Source organism: Rutidosis leptorrhynchoides, chromosome 6, assembly GCF_046630445.1.
Source record: "Rutidosis leptorrhynchoides isolate AG116_Rl617_1_P2 chromosome 6, CSIRO_AGI_Rlap_v1, whole genome shotgun sequence".
In the NCBI taxonomy this organism is placed as follows: Eukaryota; Viridiplantae; Streptophyta; class Magnoliopsida; order Asterales; family Asteraceae; genus Rutidosis; species Rutidosis leptorrhynchoides.
The window spans coordinates 432130443-432150725 of NC_092338.1; the positions used below are offsets into that span (position 1 = coordinate 432130443).

General features: G+C 33.6%; 1 protein-coding gene and 2 pseudogenes across 1 annotated transcript; 2 read left to right on the top strand and 1 right to left on the bottom strand.

Annotated features, from left to right (window-relative positions):
* Positions 1-2283: 2283 nt before the first annotated feature.
* On the top strand, positions 2284-9108 carry LOC139852000 (probable cyclic nucleotide-gated ion channel 20, chloroplastic; annotated as a pseudogene).
* Positions 9109-14398: 5290 nt separating this feature from the next.
* Positions 14399-16748, top strand: LOC139856191 (NAC domain-containing protein 54-like). Its single transcript, XM_071845440.1, has 3 exons — positions 14399-14555; positions 15170-15453; positions 16337-16748. The coding sequence occupies exons 1-3, from the start codon at positions 14399-14401 to the stop codon at positions 16592-16594; spliced, it is 699 nt and encodes a 232-aa protein (XP_071701541.1). The 3' UTR covers positions 16595-16748.
* A 386-nt stretch (positions 16749-17134) lies between these two features.
* Positions 17135-19059, bottom strand: LOC139856190 (small ribosomal subunit protein RACK1-like; annotated as a pseudogene).
* Positions 19060-20283: the final 1224 nt, after the last annotated feature.

Genomic DNA, 20283 nt, shown 5'->3' on the forward strand with positions numbered 1-20283 from the left:
TTCTTACGGTGGCCGTTAGCTTATGATCTTGTGTTTGTAGGCTTAGTTTGTTTGTTCGTTTTGGTATCGTTTAGGTTCGGTTCGACTTAGTGTCAATTGGTTTACTTTTTCCGAGCCCTTTCATAATTGTTTGCGTGTATCGGTTTGGAAGACCTTCATCTATTGATGAAGGTTTCTAATCGTTATGTTAGGGAAAAAGTATCCATATGATTACTATGTTATGTTGATCTTTAGATTCGTTTTATTTATATTATGTGTTTTTGAAGGAAAATATTAATATGAGTCAAAGTTGTTATTTTAGGCGAAAGAACGAACTCATATAGAAACAAATACGTTCTCAATAGAAAAAACAGTTGAGTATAAAAAAGATGGGAAAAACGGGGAAGCTCGCACCTAGACAACAACTATCTAAACAAAACTATCTATAAACGAGCCTTCCTAACAACTCGGAAAACCATAGAGATTAATAAATCAAAGAGAATCGATTACAACACGAAAAGAGGAATCACTCCAAACTAACTATCAAAGCAATCCTGACCTCTCAACCACAAGGACCCTTCTTTTCAATTTACCGTTAACTGTCTCTCTCAAGGAATTCTTTCCGGATCGATTCAAACTTACTGAGTATTAAATAAGGTTAAATTAATAATTTAATATATGTTAAATTAAGTTGAAAAAGTAGATAATTAGGTGTACATAAATCAAAAAATGGCGTGTGTGTATCACCACTCTAAAAACTATAGTTAGTACAGAATATTTTATTAATTATTAATTAATTTATTTATATATTCAGATTCAGACTTGCTGAGTATTAAATAAGGTTATTTTGAGAGCTATGCGATCTGCCCCTCGAGGCAATTGCTGGGCCTTTGTTATCTGTTTTCTTTTTCTTACCTTCTTCGAAACTTCCAACTTTGACTTTGGGTCAACGTATTTAAAAGAGCTAATAGTCCGTATGATTTAATTTAATTAATTATTATTATACAAATACATGTAACCAATTTATAAATATATAAATTGTGGTAAATGGTGTCAATATTGGTTAACACCATGTAACTCTTTTTTTTTCTTTTTTTTTTCAAAACATGATTTGCCCAATACCTCCCAAACCACTAACTCAATACTATCCGGATCCCCTGACCCGCTCCACCAACCCGACCCGAATATCCGCTACTATAGCTGTACTGTAGCTACAGTACTTTTTTTCCCGAAACCAACTCGGCGAAAGCGCGGGCCAAAAAACTAGTTTGTGAGATAATTAAGGATTTAAGGAGAGGATAACCTACTCTGTATACAATACAATTGTAGATTATATCTCAAATATATATCAAATAGTATAATGTTTATGTTTATTAATTAATTAACCCTTATATAGAGTAGGTGGAGTTTTGTGTAGTTTTAGTTAAAATTGATTGTAGTTTTGGGTTTGTGAAAATTGGTGGAGTTTTGTGTAGTTTTAGTTAAAATTGACTGTAGTTTTGGGTTTGTGTTCACATTATAACTGGTCTCCTCAACTTTGGTTACATTTACACAACGGCCCCTCAAGTTTACAATTTCTTAGGGGTAAAAAGTGTAAATATATAATTTTATTAAAATAAAAGAAAATAATTCCACCCGAATTTATAACGGGCCCTATCTTCGCGCTCGGTGCAAGTTAAATTTTTCCGAGACTACCGTTCAACCCGAAAAAATCTTACGAATCCAACGGGACTAAGTATACGCGAAACGGACACTTCTCAAAAAACGCTAAACAAAATGACAGCCCGTATCTTTCCGCTCGCCGCGAGTTAAATTTTTTCGACATGAGCGTCATACTCGAAATAATTTTATGAACAAAACGATAAAAAGTACGTTTGAAATGGACACTTTTTAAAAAACGCTAAAAACAACGACAGCCCGTATCTTCCTACTCGCCGCGAGTTATATTTTTTCGCCAACACCGTCAGACTAGAAATAATTTTATCAACAAAACGAAACTAACTACGTTCGAACCGGACATATTTTAAAAAACAGTAAAGACGACAACACCAACAACGGCGCTTAACACATTGAGTGTTTTCCCTTCTGTAAATACGTTAAGCTACGTTAAATATGAATACGAGGGCCGAAAGCTCCCGCCGCATCGCGCGGGCCGGACCCGGACTAGTTTATATATAAGTATAATAATAAATAAATATAAATAGAAATATATAATTATATAATATATATTATTTTGCCGTTAAAAAATAATAATATAGTATTATTTTGACTTTTCTTTTGTGAAACAGAATACAGTCAATGAATGTTTAATACTCATTCATGATTCATACACACAGCTACTTGACATTCTCCCAATGTTTTTCTGATTGAGTTTAAAAGAACATAATCCTTAAATACGGTAAGCGTTAATCCTCTCCTATTAATACGGAGTATTTATTTATGTTTATTTTTTTCCGGGTCCGAAATTAATGATTATGCTTGCGTATTATCATAAATAAACTTATACTCCGTATCAAGGAGTATCAATTTTACTAATGCCAAATATGCTGATTGATTGCTGGTACTAAAAACTTGCTGATCCTAAAAATCAACATTAACTTTGAAATTAGTGGTGATATGATTTTGCTGTCTTTTTTTTTTTTAATTGATAAATTTATTTATTCATTTTCTGTTTGAGGGTTGTTTGTTTTAGTTCTGTTTTCCTTAGTACGGAGTATTATTTTATGTAATATGTAATACCTGTAACAGGTTTGTTATGTGTTTATAGGGATAAATGGTAAAAGGGTTATGCTTTAGTGTTCCATTTTTTACACTTTGTTGCATGCAACAATTGATTTTATTAAAAAATATATATATCTGCATCAAGGCACTTAGGCACCAGTCAAAGTATCAATTGATTTTATGCCTGGTTTGACTCACGGAATACAATGAGATTCTGGCGGAATTGGAATTGAATTTAGACAAGCTTCGTGTCTAAATGTCTAAATTCAATTCTAATTCTGCCGGAATCCTATTGAATTCCGGTGAGCCAAACGGGGCCTTAATAATATTACTTATGTACAATTACATTCAAAGTGAATAATATCAGGGGATGATAGTTAATTATAGAATTACTTAAATATATTTCAAGTTAATAATGATTGAAGGTCTTAAACTTGTAAATCAAGTTTCAGATGACTATAGTTTTAATTAAGATTATCAAAAATGTTCCTGATCTTGTTTACATATATATCAAGCAGCTTGTAAATATTCAAGTCGTGAACGATGGATGATGCCTCGAAAGATGATGTCCCAATGTTATCAGCAACAAATTGGCCATCTGATAGGCACCAGTTTGCTACTCCAAATCGAAATTTATCTTTTCGGAACCGAAGTGTTTCGATATCTATCCCAGTGACTAACGTTGAATTAAGTTCTAGTGCAACCAATCGTGTTGGGTTTACAAGTTCCTTGCGTAGCGAGAAACAAATTCAAGACCAAGAGCATGTTGGTAATACTGAAAATGAAGCGAAAAATGAACATTTGATGAAGTCGGGACAGTTGGGAATGTGCAACGATCCGTATTGTACAACGTGTCCAACTTCTTACTACCACAAAGGACAACTACTCTCGAGAGTTTCACACACGTTTGAGCATCATGTATTACTCTTCATTTTATTTTTAATTATTTACTATAAATTATGATGAATATTTGAATCATAATTAGAAATAGGAAAAGTGGCCTGGTTGGACGGTGTTGGTAAACCTGTAATACGAATTGTCATTTTGGTACAAGTCGTATCGGATTTATGCATAAGAAAGTTATATACAGTGGCGGAAACACTAAGGGACAAGGGGGGCACTCGCCACAGTGGATTTGCAATTTTCAGTGTAAAAATTTTGGGTTTTTCGATTTTGCCCCCTAAAGCCTCCATATTTTGCCCCAAAACCTTCAAATTTTGCCCAAAACATTCATATTTTGCCCAAAAACCTCCATATTTTGCCAAAAATCTCCATATTTTACGCAAAAAAGTTGCTACGTTTTTATAAAAATTTTCGCCCTGAGTGAATTTTTTTTTTTCCTTCCTGTTTTCGCCACTGGTTACAAAACCTCAATAAATCTTTTATAAGCCGTTGGATGCGTTAATAAAACACTTTGGGTGACATGTAAGCGACCCATTTGACCTGTTTCATGTTTAGCTAATTTTTTATTATTACTCATTTATAAAGTAAGTAGGCCAAACTTACCAGGTCCAAATGATCATCTTAACTGTTTTTCACTGTTTGAAATACCTTCAATTGTTTTTAACAGTTGTCTTTATGTGCTTTTGCAGCTTCATGTATATGGTGGTGGTGCAAAGGGGTGGGCACGAGAACAATTGTCGTTACTTAAACATTTTACATTCGGGGTCATGAATCCACATGCGAAAGCTGTTCAACAGTGGAACCAATTCATTGTTATTTCTTGTTTATTGGCCATCTTCATAGATCCCTTATTCTTTTACTTGCTGTCTGCCAACATGGTAACTATGTCTTCCAATATCGTACTACTGTTTCTATTGATAAATAGTGATGTTTTGTTTTTACTTTGTGCTGTAAACTTGTATTTTATTTTTTCTTGTTTTCGTTTGACATGGTTACTTTTCGGGAAGCAGGAGAATAAGTGCATTGTTATTAATTGGCCGATGACAAAAATCGTTGTGATATTTAGGAGCCTGACAGACTTCTTTTACTTCATGCACATGCTAGTTCAGGTAAATTGATAACTCATTCCTTTTTATCACTGGTAGCACTTTTAACCCAAATAATAATGAGTCCGTTGTTTTGGGTTTTATATAAAACCTTCTGGATGATCTGTTACAAGAAAATAGGTTTGCAGTGATGTAATATAACTATTGCCCAAAAATTTGTTCCTGCGTACTAAAACAATCTTAGTTCAATGTTGCATTATACTAAGTGAATTTGGTGTCATGTACTCGATAGTAATTGTTAAATGTAAGATCTGTTTTTCAGTTCAGGTTAGCATTTGTTTCTCCCGAATCAAGGGTTGTAGGTGCTGGCGACTTGGTCGATGAACCTAGAAAAATTGCATTGCATTATCTTACTGGATTTTTTCCTCTCGACTTATTTATTGTACTACCACTTCCTCAGGTGAGATTTTTATTTTTTTTTATTAATGTATCATTAATAAATTTAGAGGTGGGAAAATAGGTTGTATAAACACGGGGTGGTTGTAAAAACCCGTGATGATTCTGGGCTGCCCGCAATGCAAGTAGTCTCCCTGGGATTAGTCGGCTCGCAAGAGTCGGATACCTAGGCATACCTAAGACAATAGATTGTGTAAAATGTTGAGTACCCGAAATGGGTAAAGTTAGGTACCTTTTTGTACAATTTACCCTTCTTAAATGAGAACTATACAATTTACTCTTAAACAATAATACATAATACAATATCTTTGATAAAATAATGTTGGAGCTGTCATTTGTTTTAAATACACCTAGTTTTGGACTCATTTCTAAGTTACAAAGTTACTATACCTGGCAAACCGGTCAGGTTGGGTTGGTTTAGGTAACGGGTCAAAATGTTTTTGGGTTGAAATGGGTCATGGGTAAAACAGGTCAAAAATTTTACCGGATCTAAATGGGTCGGTTTGGGCCGGGTTGGGTAACAGGTTGAAACGGGTAATGGGTCAAATGGGTCCAAACGGGTCATCTACTTTTACATTCGATATTTACATCTATGATTTCATTTTAAGTTTATATCTACGTTTTATATATATATAAGAAAATATTAATATACATAATAATTTATATAACCATGATTGCTTTCATAAATGTGGACGAATGAAACTTGTTATGCTCGACCCATTCACAAGAACCATTAGACCTATCTCTATTTATTGAGCTTCAGAAATTTGATACCCATTAGACCCGTTCCTTTAAATTTGGTATATGACCCAATAGGTTGGAGGAAAATCCATTGGACTTTTTTTTTTAAGTTTTGGTTTATATTGCCATGCCTCATTTCTCTCAAGACCCAATTGACCCGAAAGCTTGACCCAATTTAGCCTAATTCTAGAGTATATGTTTCAATTGCCAGGTATAAAATTTACCCATTTAACCCGTTGTAGAAATTATAACCCAAAACAAACCATTTACCCATGCAGATCATTGTACTATTAATCCTCCCGCATTCAATTGCATCATCTGGAGCTAACTACGCAAAGAATCTTTTGAGATCAGCTATTCTCGTTCAATACATTCCGAGGTTATACCGATTTTTGCCGCTTCTTGCTGGTCAGTCTCCAAGTGGTTTCTTATTCGAATCCGCCTGGGCCAACTTTGTCATCAACCTTCTCACTTTTGTTTTGGCGAGTCATGTTGTTGGCTCATGCTGGTATCTCTTCGGCTTACAGGTATATCGGAATCATTCATGAGCTGTTCATGAACTATTAAGGGGCTATTTAACTGTGTGATTTAAAATTTGTAGGATATTTCTAATTGTTTTTTTTTTTAATTCATTAAGAGGGTGAATCAATGCCTTCGTGATGCTTGTCATAAATCTGGATTCGCAAACTGCAAAAAGTTCATAGATTGCGGGCATGGAACTGATTATAGGAGCTTTGAAGGGTATCCAAATTGGAATGACTGGAAACAAGATAACAATTCGGTTGCTTGTTTTAGTGAAGACGGTTTTCCGTACGGAATTTACGTGAAAGCTGTTAATCTTACAGCCGAAAAAAGTATAATCACGAGATATGTGTAAGCCTTTTTTTGGGGGTTCCAGGTATTAAAATACTAAAATGTTTATTTAAAAAGTTAATATCTTTATTTTTGTTTTAAAATGTTACAGATTGATCTTATTTTTTGATTTTGGGTGATGAAAATTGTTTTTCTGTATCATATCTTATGAATTTTTTTTTTAAAAAAAATTGGTAAATCAAAGTTTTTTTAGCATCTTATTTTTGTTTGAAGTTGATTCTAATTTGTTTGGTAATGTTTGTGAAAAAAGCAAATTAGTACACTGGCTGGCAATCAAGTTCCAAGTTATTTTGTATGGGAAGTCCTTTTTACGATGGGTATAATTGGGCTTGGGCTTCTACTTTTTGCCCTTCTCATCGGAAACATGCAGAACTTTCTTCAAGGTCTAGGACGAAGGTACACATACCATATTGAATTAGATCTTTAATTCATATAATATTTATATTCATAATTCATTCATAATAATTTAATAATCTAAGCAATTTACGTTTAATATTATGTTAGGCGGCTAGAAATGTCACTTAGACGACGTGATGTAGAGCAGTGGATGAGCCATCGACACTTGCCAGACGACCTACGAAGGTTAATATCTCTATTTTTTACTCGTGCAGAGTAACCAGTTATTCCATGTAGATGGTTGCAAAATGGGCGGGTTTGATGGCATGTCAAAGCTGGTTCAGGTTAAAATCTGTCTAATTTGAGTATGGGTTGGGATGATATCACTTTGTTGTACATTTCTCACTTTTAACAATTAATGAGGTAATTAAAATTACAATGCATTACATTGTAAATCCACATATTAGAATAAAACAATGTCTGTAGATGATTGTATGCATTATTATTATTATTTTGTCTTATTCATTTTGTTTCGCTTTCGTCTGGTTTTAATGTGTTTTTGCTTAAAATTTGACCATTTAATGACTTTGATGTGCAGAAAAGTTCGAGAGTCGGAGCGTTACAATTGGGCTGCTACTCAAGGGGTTAATGAAGAATCGTTAATGGAGAATTTGCCTGAAGACCTGCAAAGAGATATACGCCGCCACCTCTTTAATTTTGTCAAGAAAGTAAGATTTTCAAAAGAGTAATCTATTTAAAAGAGTAATATATTTAAAAAGTATAAAATTAAGAGGTTTAAGGATTGAAAACTTCATGGCATAACTTTGACCCGTATGATTCAATCAATCCATTTGGCCCGGTTCCATCTTATATATAGTTGAAATTAACCGTGTTACTCATTGTAGAATGTAGATAGATTATACTTTAACCATTAATTTTAGTTAATTTGGCTCGAGTTCAAAAAAATGAAGATGAAAAATGATTGAAATGTTGAAATTTGAATTATGTTAAAGTATATGTATGGCTTCGGTAATAGTTCTCTTTGAGTACATTGGCGTTTTATTCATTTTGCCAAATTTGATCAAGCAGTTCTTTTATTCAACAACATATATCTATTTTTTTATAGGTTCGGATATTTGCGTTGATGGATGAACCAATTTTAGATGCAATATGTGAAAAATTAAGACAAAAGACTTACATCAAAGGAGGAACAACTTTATACGAAGGAGGTTTTGTGACGAAAATGGTATTTATTGTACGAGGGAAGATGGAAAGTATAGGCTGCGACGGGAATAAAGTTCCGTTGTGTGAAGGGGATGTATGTGGTGAAGAACTTCTCACATGGTGCCTTGAAAATTCTTATCTTAATGGAGGTATATAATTTTATCATATTTTTTTAATCATAAATTATTGTTTTGTGATCATTTTCATACGCACATTTTCTTGTGATATGACAAAAAAGTTATCATTTTCGGTTATAGATAGAGGAAACCATAAAAAACCAGGATATAGATTACTGAGCAAAAGAACGGTGAAATGCTTAACAAATGTCGAAGCATTTGTTCTTCGGGCTGCAGATCTTGAAGAAGTCACAACCGCTTTTGCTGGATTTTTAAGGAATCATCGTGTTCAGATTGCCATAAGGTAATGAATGCCTTTTACAAAGTATTCATACATCATTTATGAACTGATGTTAAATTTAGTCAAAGATTGTTGTTTAATTCTGTTTGCAGTGAGATTTTGTTGAATATCACATGCTTAACTTGTACTCGTAGTTGTTATACAAACTCTGTATCAGATCTTAGTTTTTATGTTCCTGATGTGAACTGAAATTATTTGTGTTAAATTTTTACCATGTCCAGAAATGAATCTCCGTACTGGAGAGGACTGGCAGCGACAACCATCCAGGTGGCATGGAGGTACAGGAAGAGGCGACTAAATCATGCAGACACGTCTCGTGGGGGTACTACTTATCGCAGACGGTTTCATTAGCGCTTATGATTATTTCACATAGTTTTCTTGGTTATAAAATGAGATATGTTTATGTTAATAGAAGTCTAGAAATGAGTCTGTATATCAAAAGAAAGGATGATCATGTATATGATAGTGAAGAAGATAGAGATCTTATTATTATTAATCAATCAATTACCTTAACAGAAATCCACAAAACCCAATAAGCAGTCCATAATCCCAACCATAATTATCGAGCACGTGTATCAGTTTTCTACTCTATAATTCAAAATAGACTTTTTTTTTTTTTTTTCCTCTGTTGGCTCTTTATTTATACACTAAATTGCAATTCTAGTCCGTCAAGTTTTTAATTAGATTTTCGAATCTTTTTTTTGCATAATTTGACAATCCGGTAAAATTGTCTTTTACTATTCTTCAATAAAAATGAAGGATACCGAGGCAAAATATAATTTATATATTTTCAATACACTAAATCTATCCATTCAAAACATACAATCTGATCTTACCATTCGTTTTCACTTTAGCATTCCAAAATCAAATTACATTTGCATCATCATTCATTCTTCATCTTATAAATTCAAAATAAAAAGAATAATAAAAAAAAACTCACCAATTCATCTTCCAAACTTCATTCTAGACTCGTCAATACATTTTCAATTTTCAACATCATTCATTTCAGACTTCAATACAAGAACATCATTCCAGACTTCATCTTAATCAAACCTACCAATTCACAAACTCGCCAATACTCATGTAATTTTCACCAGACTTCGTAACTCACCAAGGCAATTTGAGATTCAGACTTTGCAACTCACGTAATTTTCTCTTAATTTATTCCCCTTTCTTCTAATTTTATTCTCTCACAAACCTTAATTTCTCAACAACAACAAAAAAAAAAAGCCACCAATTCACAAACTTATAAATACTCAAACCATGAACAACTACTTTCACCTGATATGTAAAATCAGAAGCCACGGTAAATTCCTTCAGTAGTGGATAATTATATATGGCTGGGCTGATGTAAGCTTGGGCTTCAAGTAGTGGATAATTATATGCAATAACTGGCTGGAAAATATCGTTTGCGGGCCGGCCTGTTGTGTGTGCCTGGTTCGTTGGTGTAGCTGCATAGGCATATAAAACCTTAAAATAATATAATACTCTCCTATTATATATTATTATAGGTGTATGTATTGACGCCTTATATTCACAAATTGAAACCCTAAAATCTAATTGATTTGATGGATCATCAACCCAATCCCAGCTGTCTTACATCTCCTTCCTTCCAGCAATCGGTTAGTTTTTCTTCATAAATTTTTTAGGCTGCTTTTCATATTAATATATCTTTTTTTTTATTTATTTATTTTTTTTTTTTTTTGAAGCAACTAACCAATTTGATGTAAATATTCGGCAAATTTTTAGCAGTATTTGTGAATTTTAAATTAAAGTGTTACTGGCTCATTCATGTAAACATGGTGCTTTAATTTATATCAAACCTAGCTTGTTGAGATTTATTATCTGGTTGAAAGCTAGTGTTATTATGCTTTTATGTAATATGTAATTTTTGACGGGATTATTCAGTTGTTATTGAACACGGTCAAATTGATGTCTTTATTTTGTGACTGCATTTGACTGAATATATAATAATGTGAACACCTCAGATTAAGCAGACGCTGACGTCACGTGTTCCAGTATGTGACCGAATAAACCTTCTGTCTACCAAGTATCCATGGCTGGTTATTCAGAACAAGCAAGCTGCAGGTGAAAACCACCCCGGAGGAGAACAGAGTTTATGCATCGTTCATGACAAAAAATCTCGCTTTGAGTGTCGAATCCCTGAGTTGGTTGGGAGACGTATCCGAGGGTGTTACCATGGTTGGGTGCTTCTCTCCGACAAACACAGTGTCATGTGGTCACTTTGGAATCCGGTTACTTCAAAATCCATCCGTCTCCCACCAATGCCTTTTCTTAAATCTGGAGATTTGGACGATGATGATTTTAGTTATTGTTGTCTGTCGTCTGATCCCGATGATCCTAGTTCGATCCTCTTGTTACAAAGATGTAATAAACCCAACTTAGTTGTATGTAGGTTAGGCGGTAAAAGAAAGACTTCAAGATGGATCGAAATGTCATACGCGCAACAGCTTAAGAGCTTAAAGGTGGATCATAATGATGATGATGATGATATCCTAAACTGCCTGACTTGTTCGAATGGTAAAGTATATGCCTTGACTATACGCAATTGGTTTCTAATACATGTTGACATTGTGGTCAGTGATAAAGAGGGGGAGGAGGTTGTGATAAGTTTATCGAGAGTTCGGGAATACCCTAATCCTTTCATCTTCAACTTTAGTCTAGACCCTTATTATTTGTTGAAGGGGTATGGTACAGATTTGTTCTTTATTATATTAGGTTTCGATAAAGTATCAAGTAGTACACTAGTTGCTGCTTATTTGTTCAAATTAGACACGACTAATTCGACTTCAACATGGGAGGAAATAAAAGACCTGAAAGATGCTGTATTTTTTGTGGATCATTTTGGTGATGGCTCTGTATTTTACAACCATGGAGTTACGTCCGAACTAGGAGGTTATATACATGTGTGTTGTGATTTGCGCAATAGAATATTCTCATATCACGTTAAAGACAGAACCGTATCCATAATAGCTATGCCACCTTTAACTTATGCAGACTATGTCTCGCTATGGGAATGCAGGTACCAATTTTAATTTATTTATTAGTATGGACTTATCATTTATTTATTACAGTATTTTTTTTTTTTTTTGAAAAGCATTTATTACAGTATTATTTGTTGTTTCTAATGCCTTCATCTAAGGGTGCTTTGTTTGCCTCTTAATGGAATGGTTGAGTGCTGAATGTTGAACAGCATTCAGTGCATTTTTTTCCGACCTCTGATTGACATTTGGTACTGAATGGTTCAGAATTCAGTGAACCATTCAGAGATGAAACACCCTCGAGCCTAAATTTTCTTTAATTTTCTTCTAAAATCCTATCATGAACACTTAATTAACAAGTATATCGAATATTTTATTCATGTTACACTTTGATAAGGTAATTTTACACAGTTTATATCGTTCAATCTAAATGATTATCAAACAGCTTATTTTCATTCAGAACAAATTTTATTCAGAGGCTTTGAATCATTCAGATTCTGAACCATTCAGCGCTAAATCATTCAGTTTTATCAAACACGCCCTAAGTAATTTAGAATTATTATTATTATTTGGATATAATTTTGTGTAGGTTAGAAGGTGAGGATGGAGAAACCAACTACACAATTGAATATGAAGTCGAAAAGGTCATCACGGATGAGATAAGTATAACATCGTCAATTACAAATGATGATGATGATGATGATGATGATGATGATGATGATGATGATGATGATGATGATGATGATGATGATGATGATGATGATGATGATGATGATGATGATGATGATGATGATGATGATGATGATGATGATGATGATGATGATGATGATGATGATGATGATGATGATGATGATGATGATGATGATGATGATGATGATGATGATGATGATGATGATGATGATGATGATGAATGTAATATCATGACGAATGAGTCACTCCTTGTCACTATTCCCTTTCATATTTTGGAAAATATTATTGAGTTTTGTGTTGGAATTGAGTTCTTGAACTTTCGTGCTACATGCAAATCTTGTCATTTAGCCGCACCTTTGATTCGTATGAGGGATGAAGCAGCTTTAATGAAATTGCGTTCATATTCATTTGCTTCACCCTTGCTAATGGTGGTAGATAAAAATCGAGACATTATGAATCTTACAGATCCAGTATTTGGTGACAAGTATTTTATGAACACGTCAGCGATTGCTAGTAATGACCAGGAGATATTTATATGTTGTTCTAGATATGGTTGGCTGCTGCTATTTTATACTAACTCAAGATGCTTCGCGTTCTTCAACCCCTTCACAAGGAATGTTCACAAGCTTCCTGGTACGCATCATTGGTTGGAAAACTTGTGTTTTTCAGCGCCTCCTACTTCCCCAGATTGTATGGTCGTTGGATTTACAACACGCGGTGCTCGGCGGCATATGTATATTCTCCACTTTGTAGCTACTCAAGTACCAGTGTGGCGCAGAGTTGGTCTGGATTATGGTAGCGATGCACCATACGCGTTTAGATTTCCAACCTTTCATGGCCGACATCATCTTTATGCCCTGTGTAATGAGGGACAACTTGTTGTTTTCAAAGAGATAAGCCAATTACGTTCCTCTTGGGAGGTTGTTGCCGAAGCTCCAAAATCTCAATATCAATGGATGTTGTGGGCAAGAAGGAACACACGGTATTATCTAGTGAAGCGTGATCAACATCTTTTGCTAGTCGTCGTTGGCATATATGGAGAATATCTCGAGGTATTCCAATTGAATGATTCAACAAAAGAGTGGGAGAAAATAGATTCATTAGGTAGACACACCATCTATATTTCAGATACAACGTGTTGTTGCATTGAAGCAAGACTACCAAAATTGCAAAACAAGATCTACTTTCCAAATTTGCATACCGAGAATGGGAAGATTGTGTTTTATTCACTTGACAAGAGCGATTACTATGCATTTGATGGTGACAAAATTGAAGCAACCGCTTTTAAAACAATGTTCTTAGGAACCAAATATCATCTGAACCCTTATGCGTGGATAGAACCTAGTTGGTTTTAGCTAATTCATTCAATTATGTTTTACTGTATTAACTATGCATTATAGTTTGTTTATTCTTTTTTGTTTATCAAAACTTTATTTTAAGTTATATATATCATGAACTTATTCTTTTAAATTTAAATTGGCTGATTGTGTAAGACGGTGTTTATGGATAAACTTTCAATTTAATATTTATTTTTCATTACATTTCTAAGCAGGATATCGACACAATAGTTCAGGCTATTGCCTCATCGTGTAAAACGTTGTTAAGCTTGCATAACCTGTGAGTTGTTTTTAAATTTGGGTGGTGATTTAAAATGAAAAAAAAAAAAAAACAGAGTAAATGTAAAAAGCACGGTTATATAAAAAGCAACTATTTTCAGACGCAGTTTTTTGACCCAACTCCAAATTTTATTTTCATAAAAAAAATGTTCTGATTAAGATTTAAGGTTTAAGTAATGATTACTATCAATTAAATTAAATAACTTAGTATAAATGGCTTGCTAGAAACGTTTGTCCAAGAATCCAGTAAAGAAAAAAGGTAAAGAGAGATGATTCAAAGAAATGCCACTTTGAATCTATAGACAGACTCATAACATATTAACCTCCTGTATATAAATGTACATAAATGTGATCAAATCATTACTTGTTATTCCTTATTGATCCGATAACAAAAATGGCGCCAGTCGGATTACCTCCAGGTTTCCGGTTCCATCCGACTGACGAAGAGCTTGTAAATTACTATCTAAAAAGAAAGATACATGGTCAAGAGATTGAACTCGATATCATCCCTGAAGTTGATCTTTATAAATGTGAACCATGGGAGTTAGCAGGTTTTTTTCTTTATTATTTATCATACTCTTCTATATACTCCGTATAATTTTAAATCATTTCGTTTTAGTTGTTAAACCGTTGTTTTGTGTTTAAATCATATCGAATTATAATGTTACATGTATGCGCTTCACTTACTAGTTAAAGACTTTGGAAACCAGATAATATACATGTTTTTGGCGGATGTATTCTCAAAATAGTCTATTTATCTTTAAGTAGAGGTATGACCGTCTACATCTTACGTCTTCTATACCTTGCTCTCAGTTGATTGGGTGATATTGTTGTTGTGTAATAAGTTAGTATTTCCTATGCTCAACAAGTTTTTATGTAGAAAATGATTCATTATCATTATTATATAAGTAATGTTTGTTGTAGTATAATAAACCTAGGTTGGTTAGTTTATTGTTTCTTGATCTTATAATTTCAAGTTTTAATGATCAGGGCATTCTAAAGTAATCAGGCGTCCCAATGAATCAAGATTTATTCCTTTTCATTATAATGATAATAAAATAATGATTATGATAATGATAATGATAATGATAATTCCGATTTTAAGAATTTATGTAACTTTTATTAATTGAAAAATGACAATCGATATATGTTTACTAATGGTCAGAAAAGTCATTTTTGCCTAGTCGAGATCCAGAATGGTACTTTTTTGGACCACGAGACCGCAAATATCCAAACGGGTTTAGAACAAATCGAGCAACAAGAGCTGGATATTGGAAATCGACAGGTAAAGATCGAAGAGTTATAAGCCAAGGTCAAAACCGGGCGATTGGAATGAAGAAGACGTTGGTGTATTATCGTGGACGTGCACCTCAAGGTGTTAGAACCGATTGGGTGATGCACGAGTATCGTCTCGATGATAAAGATTTCAATGACACATTTGGTGTTCAGGTATCTTCATTTCAATAAATTTCATCATGTTATTATAAACTCATTTCCTACAAACTAGTCTAAAGCTTTAAAAGAAGTAATGTAAATGTATAAAAATAAACAATTGGCAATAATGTAAATAGTCACTAACATTTTTTAGAATGACAACTCACACCCCAACACGAATTTATTTACGAATATACCCACGATAGAACTTGAACCCCAACCTCTTTGATTGAAAGGCTAATCGACTAGGCGCCTAGGCTATAACCCTTTGGTGTAAATAGTCACAACATACATAATGATTATAAGTTAGAGATCATTAGAATTTTCTATCATCATCATAATATTCATATGCTAAGTTTAAAACTTATGTTAAATGGGTATACGGATGAAATTTTCTCTCTTCAGGTTATAAGGAGAAGAGATTTTTATATTACGAGCTTAAAATGATTATATCGTAATCATTTTTTTTTTTCTAACCACTTCAAGACATACTATTAGTGGGATATTCGTTACTTGTGATGGTGTTGAATGAATCATAGATATCCTCGATTGCCAAGCAAAGGGCTTCACTTACTTTTTTGTCTTTTACTCTAATCCCACAAAAGTATCTTCTCCCATCCCCATTATAAAGTGAAACCTATATTTTTGTTACTCCCTTTTTATTTCCTATTATTTTTAGTAAATGAAATATAATATAATATAATAGTAGTATCTACACATACACATAACGCGTCGAACATTCATGAAATACCCCGGTGTAAAAGTAGTGTTTCCTTATTCGAGCAAGAAAAATCTTATCCGTTTATCTGTTTATTTATGTATAGATATGATATAGTACAATACATGTGAAATTAATTCACATCTGATAAAAACAAATTTATTGTGTATACATAAACAGGATTCTTATGCATTGTGCCGTGTTTTCAAGAAAAATGGTGTATGTGTTGAACTCGAAGATAATGGACATACAAGCATGCTATTGTCACAATACTCTCCGACGGTTAATAATGACTATGAAGCAATGTCACCAGATGTTCCTGCAGCATCGTCATCATGCATGGAAGAAGATGACGATAAAGACGAATCTTGGATGCAGTTCATCACTGATGATCCTTGGCGTTCTCCAAATAGTCCACAAGCATCAATAACAAACTAAAACATTTTATCAAACCAAATAATTATATAATTATATAAACAATATTTGTTTTGACTCATATACTATCCACCATAGATTGTTGATAAAGGTAAGTTTTTGGTCATTGGATTATAAACTGAACTTGCCTATTGTAATTTGTACCACTATACATACTTCCCACTCAATTTAATAGCTTGAGAAATTTGGCGTGATGTAAAGTAAAGACCATTTTACGTTCAATGCATTGAATTATTAAAGGCAAATTTTAACACTTTTTTGGTCAGGAAACAAGACCGGGAGTAACATAAGGCATTAGGTATATAGATATAGGTATAGGTATAACTATTAAACAAACACAATAATAGTAAAATCACATTGTATATGTACTAACATACCAAGTATCAACAGGTGTTAAAAGGCTCAGATACCACCCAAGTTGCTTTCAATGACGAATGCAACCCGGACCTTAAAAACTCAATAACACCAAGTTTTGCGCAAAAATAAAGAATTGAGTACAGCGAGAACCCAAATTAGACAATCACAAATACACATAAGGCATCAGCAAAGCTACAAAATTTAAGCAAACTAAGTATCTTCCTTAATAACAAGGGGAAACACATAAAATAAGATAGTCTGCAAAAATGATACTTCAATAGACCATAAATAACCAAAAATTTGAGGGTAAAACCTGGATAGCTTTCTGGTACTTAAAGCGATATCTGTTTTTCTAAACTAAGCATTTTAGTAGCGCCCAACTCCCCAAATGCGCACAACTCCATCTGTATATCCACTGAATAGTGAGCTTCCATCAGCACTCCAGCATAAGCTTGTGCAGTAGATGACCTGCGCAAACATTTTACACGAAAACACCAGTTAACATCTATGTTTGCATCAAAGAGTAGTTAGTTCAATATTACATACTAAAGCTATTTTGAACACAGTGATTATTACAAATCATTGTGGCACAATTAAAAAGTTCAGGCATGTACATTAAAGCCAGGACACAACTACATGTACTTGCACAATATAAGAAATAAGTAAGCACTTTACAAGTCTGCAACTTGTTGCTGACAATCAGAACTCAGAAGACAAGAATAATAGAAAGTTCTCAACACAAACTACAAAAAAAAGGATCAGAATAGAAAAAACCCTTTTAATTTCAAGAACTACAATCACTTTGACCCACATTATCTACAATTACTTGTAATAAAATTTACAATATACACAGATGGAAACTTCAAAATTCCAACTTTTGATGTTCTTTACGAATAAACATTTCATTTCAATGAATGACATTCACATACAAACTTCTAAATTCAATTATATCTTTCTAAACACACAACTATACGTCATATTCTAACTCCTAAATATTATTATTAACTTATGATAAAAAGGTTATAAATCATAGTGAATAATAACGTTAACTAGCATGAAGAAGCAATATAAGGTTCATATAAGCACCAAAACACAATGATACCTAAGGTACAACTAAAAATAAACAAATAAACAACAAATTTAAAATTAACAACCTTAGATTTGCCAGCATTAGTTTCAGTAGCAGTCCCATCAACAGCCATTTCAGACTCCTGTTTCAAATCAACCTTCAAATCCACAACAACACTCTTACTCTCCAAATCCCACACCTTTATACTACTCTCAGTAGCAGCACACAACCAATACCTATTAGGACTAAAACACAACGCATTCACAATCGAACCACCATCAAGCGAATACAACATCTTCCCTTCACTTAAATCCACAACAATATATCCCCATCTTTCCCACCACTCGCACACAACGACCCATCGGGCGATACAGCAACAGTATTCACATACCCCTTATGTCCATATAAACTATTCCTAAGTTTACAATTACTCAAATTCCAAATCTTCACACTCTTATCCCATGATCCAGATACAATCATTGGTTCAGTTACATTCGGGCTAAACCTAACACAACTAACCCAATCATCATGTCCATTTTCAATTGTGTACTTACATTCACCTAATGTATTCCACAATTTGATCGTTTTATCACGAGAAGCGGAAACAATTTGTCGGTTATCAATTGAAAATGCAACGGATAGTACATCGTTACCGTGACCGACGAATCGGCGAACAGTCGAACCGGTGTTGAGGTCCCAGAGACGGAGCTCGCTGTCCCATGAACCGGAGAGAGCGAATTGGCCGTCGGAGGAAAGAACGACGTCTTGGATGAAATGTGAGTGGCCGGTGAGACGGCGGTGGGCGACACCGGAAGTTTTGTCGGAGTTGTTGAGGTGCCAAACGATGAGGGATTTGTCGCGGGAGGATGTTACGATTGTGTCGGAGTTGTCAATTGGGCACGCGATTGCGGTAACCCAATCGGTGTGGGATCGTAATGTGCCGCGAAGGATTAAGGTGTCCGCCATTATTAGGGTTTTTAGGTTTCTAGGGTTTTTGGGATGTGGATGTGAAATTGGGGAGAAAGGCCGTCTGATTGATGAAGTTAAAAGTTTATATTGTGTTGGGAGGGCAAATTTACTGTTCCATGGAACTGCGTCGTTTAAAAAAAAAATATATTTGTATTTTAATTTTAATTTAATTTAATTTTACTTTGATTAGATTTGTTAATGAGCCAAGCTAACTCGTTAGAACAAGTGGCGGAACTAAATTTTTTTTTATCGGGGTAAAAAAATCTTTTAAAAGTGTAGCAATTTTTTTGGACAATATTTAAAAGTTTTGAGGCAAAATTTGAAGATTTTTGAGAAAAATTTGAAAGTTTTTGGGCAAAAGTTAGAAATTTTTGAGCAAAATTTGAAGGTTTTAAGACGAAGTATGTAAGTTTTGGGCAAAAAAAAAAAATCCACCGGAGGCAAAGTCGAAAAAATCAAAATTTTTGCACAACAGAAAAAAAAATCCACTGGGGAGGGCGCCCCCCTCTGCCTCACATAGTTACGCCACTGGTTAGAACCCAACCGAATATGAGTTTAAACGAACACGAAGAGAATAACTCAATGAGGGAAGTGGGACAATGTTGTGAGAATGAGAAATCCACATATTGTGGTTGTGCCTTTGATTAGATTTTATAATATATGATGTACAAGAGTTATGGAAAAGATCAATACAAATCAAATAAAGTCGTATGAATATATACTATCCGAAAATACAGGAAGTTGACTTAATCAACTCTTGTGCTTATCAGCATTATCTCTAATAAATGTTCAGACCTTAACTATCACAACAAACAACCAATGAGTTCCGAACACAAGCTTGAACAAATTTTAAAGTAAACGAAAACGAACTCGTTATCAAACGAGCTCGGAAGCCTGTATCAGTCCTACGTTAATTTTTTATTAAATTAATATACTAATATTAATATTTTTATGTTAATATCAAATATTTTTTTAATATCTTTATATCTATACTTTCTATTAAATCTTTATAATGATGATGTCATAAATAGAGATTATACAAGCTTAAAAGAAATTCAAAAATAAAAAGAAAAATTTTTAAACCCCCATGATGATGTCATTAAAATGATTAATTATATTTAATAAAAATATTAACATGTTACAAACTTTTAAACAAATTATACAATCTTTCACAAAACATCTAATGAACACATGTTCAAATTTTGAAGCATATTATACAACCTTAATATAATAATTATTCATATATTCAATTAGAAAACAGAAAAAAAACAAAAACAAAAAGGGCACTGTTGAATTG

What these genes read in the sequence shown, in the direction of transcription:
- LOC139856191 (XM_071845440.1), top strand. Translation starts at nt 14,399, where the DNA reads ATGGCGCCAGTCGGATTACCTCCAGGTTTCCGGTTCCATCCGACTGAC. An exon ending in TGAACCATGGGAGTTAGCAG is followed by an intron (nt 14,556 to 15,169) that starts GTTTTTTTCTTT and finishes ACTAATGGTCAG; the next exon opens with AAAAGTCATTTTTGCCTAGT. An exon ending in ATGACACATTTGGTGTTCAG is followed by an intron (nt 15,454 to 16,336) that starts GTATCTTCATTT and finishes ATACATAAACAG; the next exon opens with GATTCTTATGCATTGTGCCG.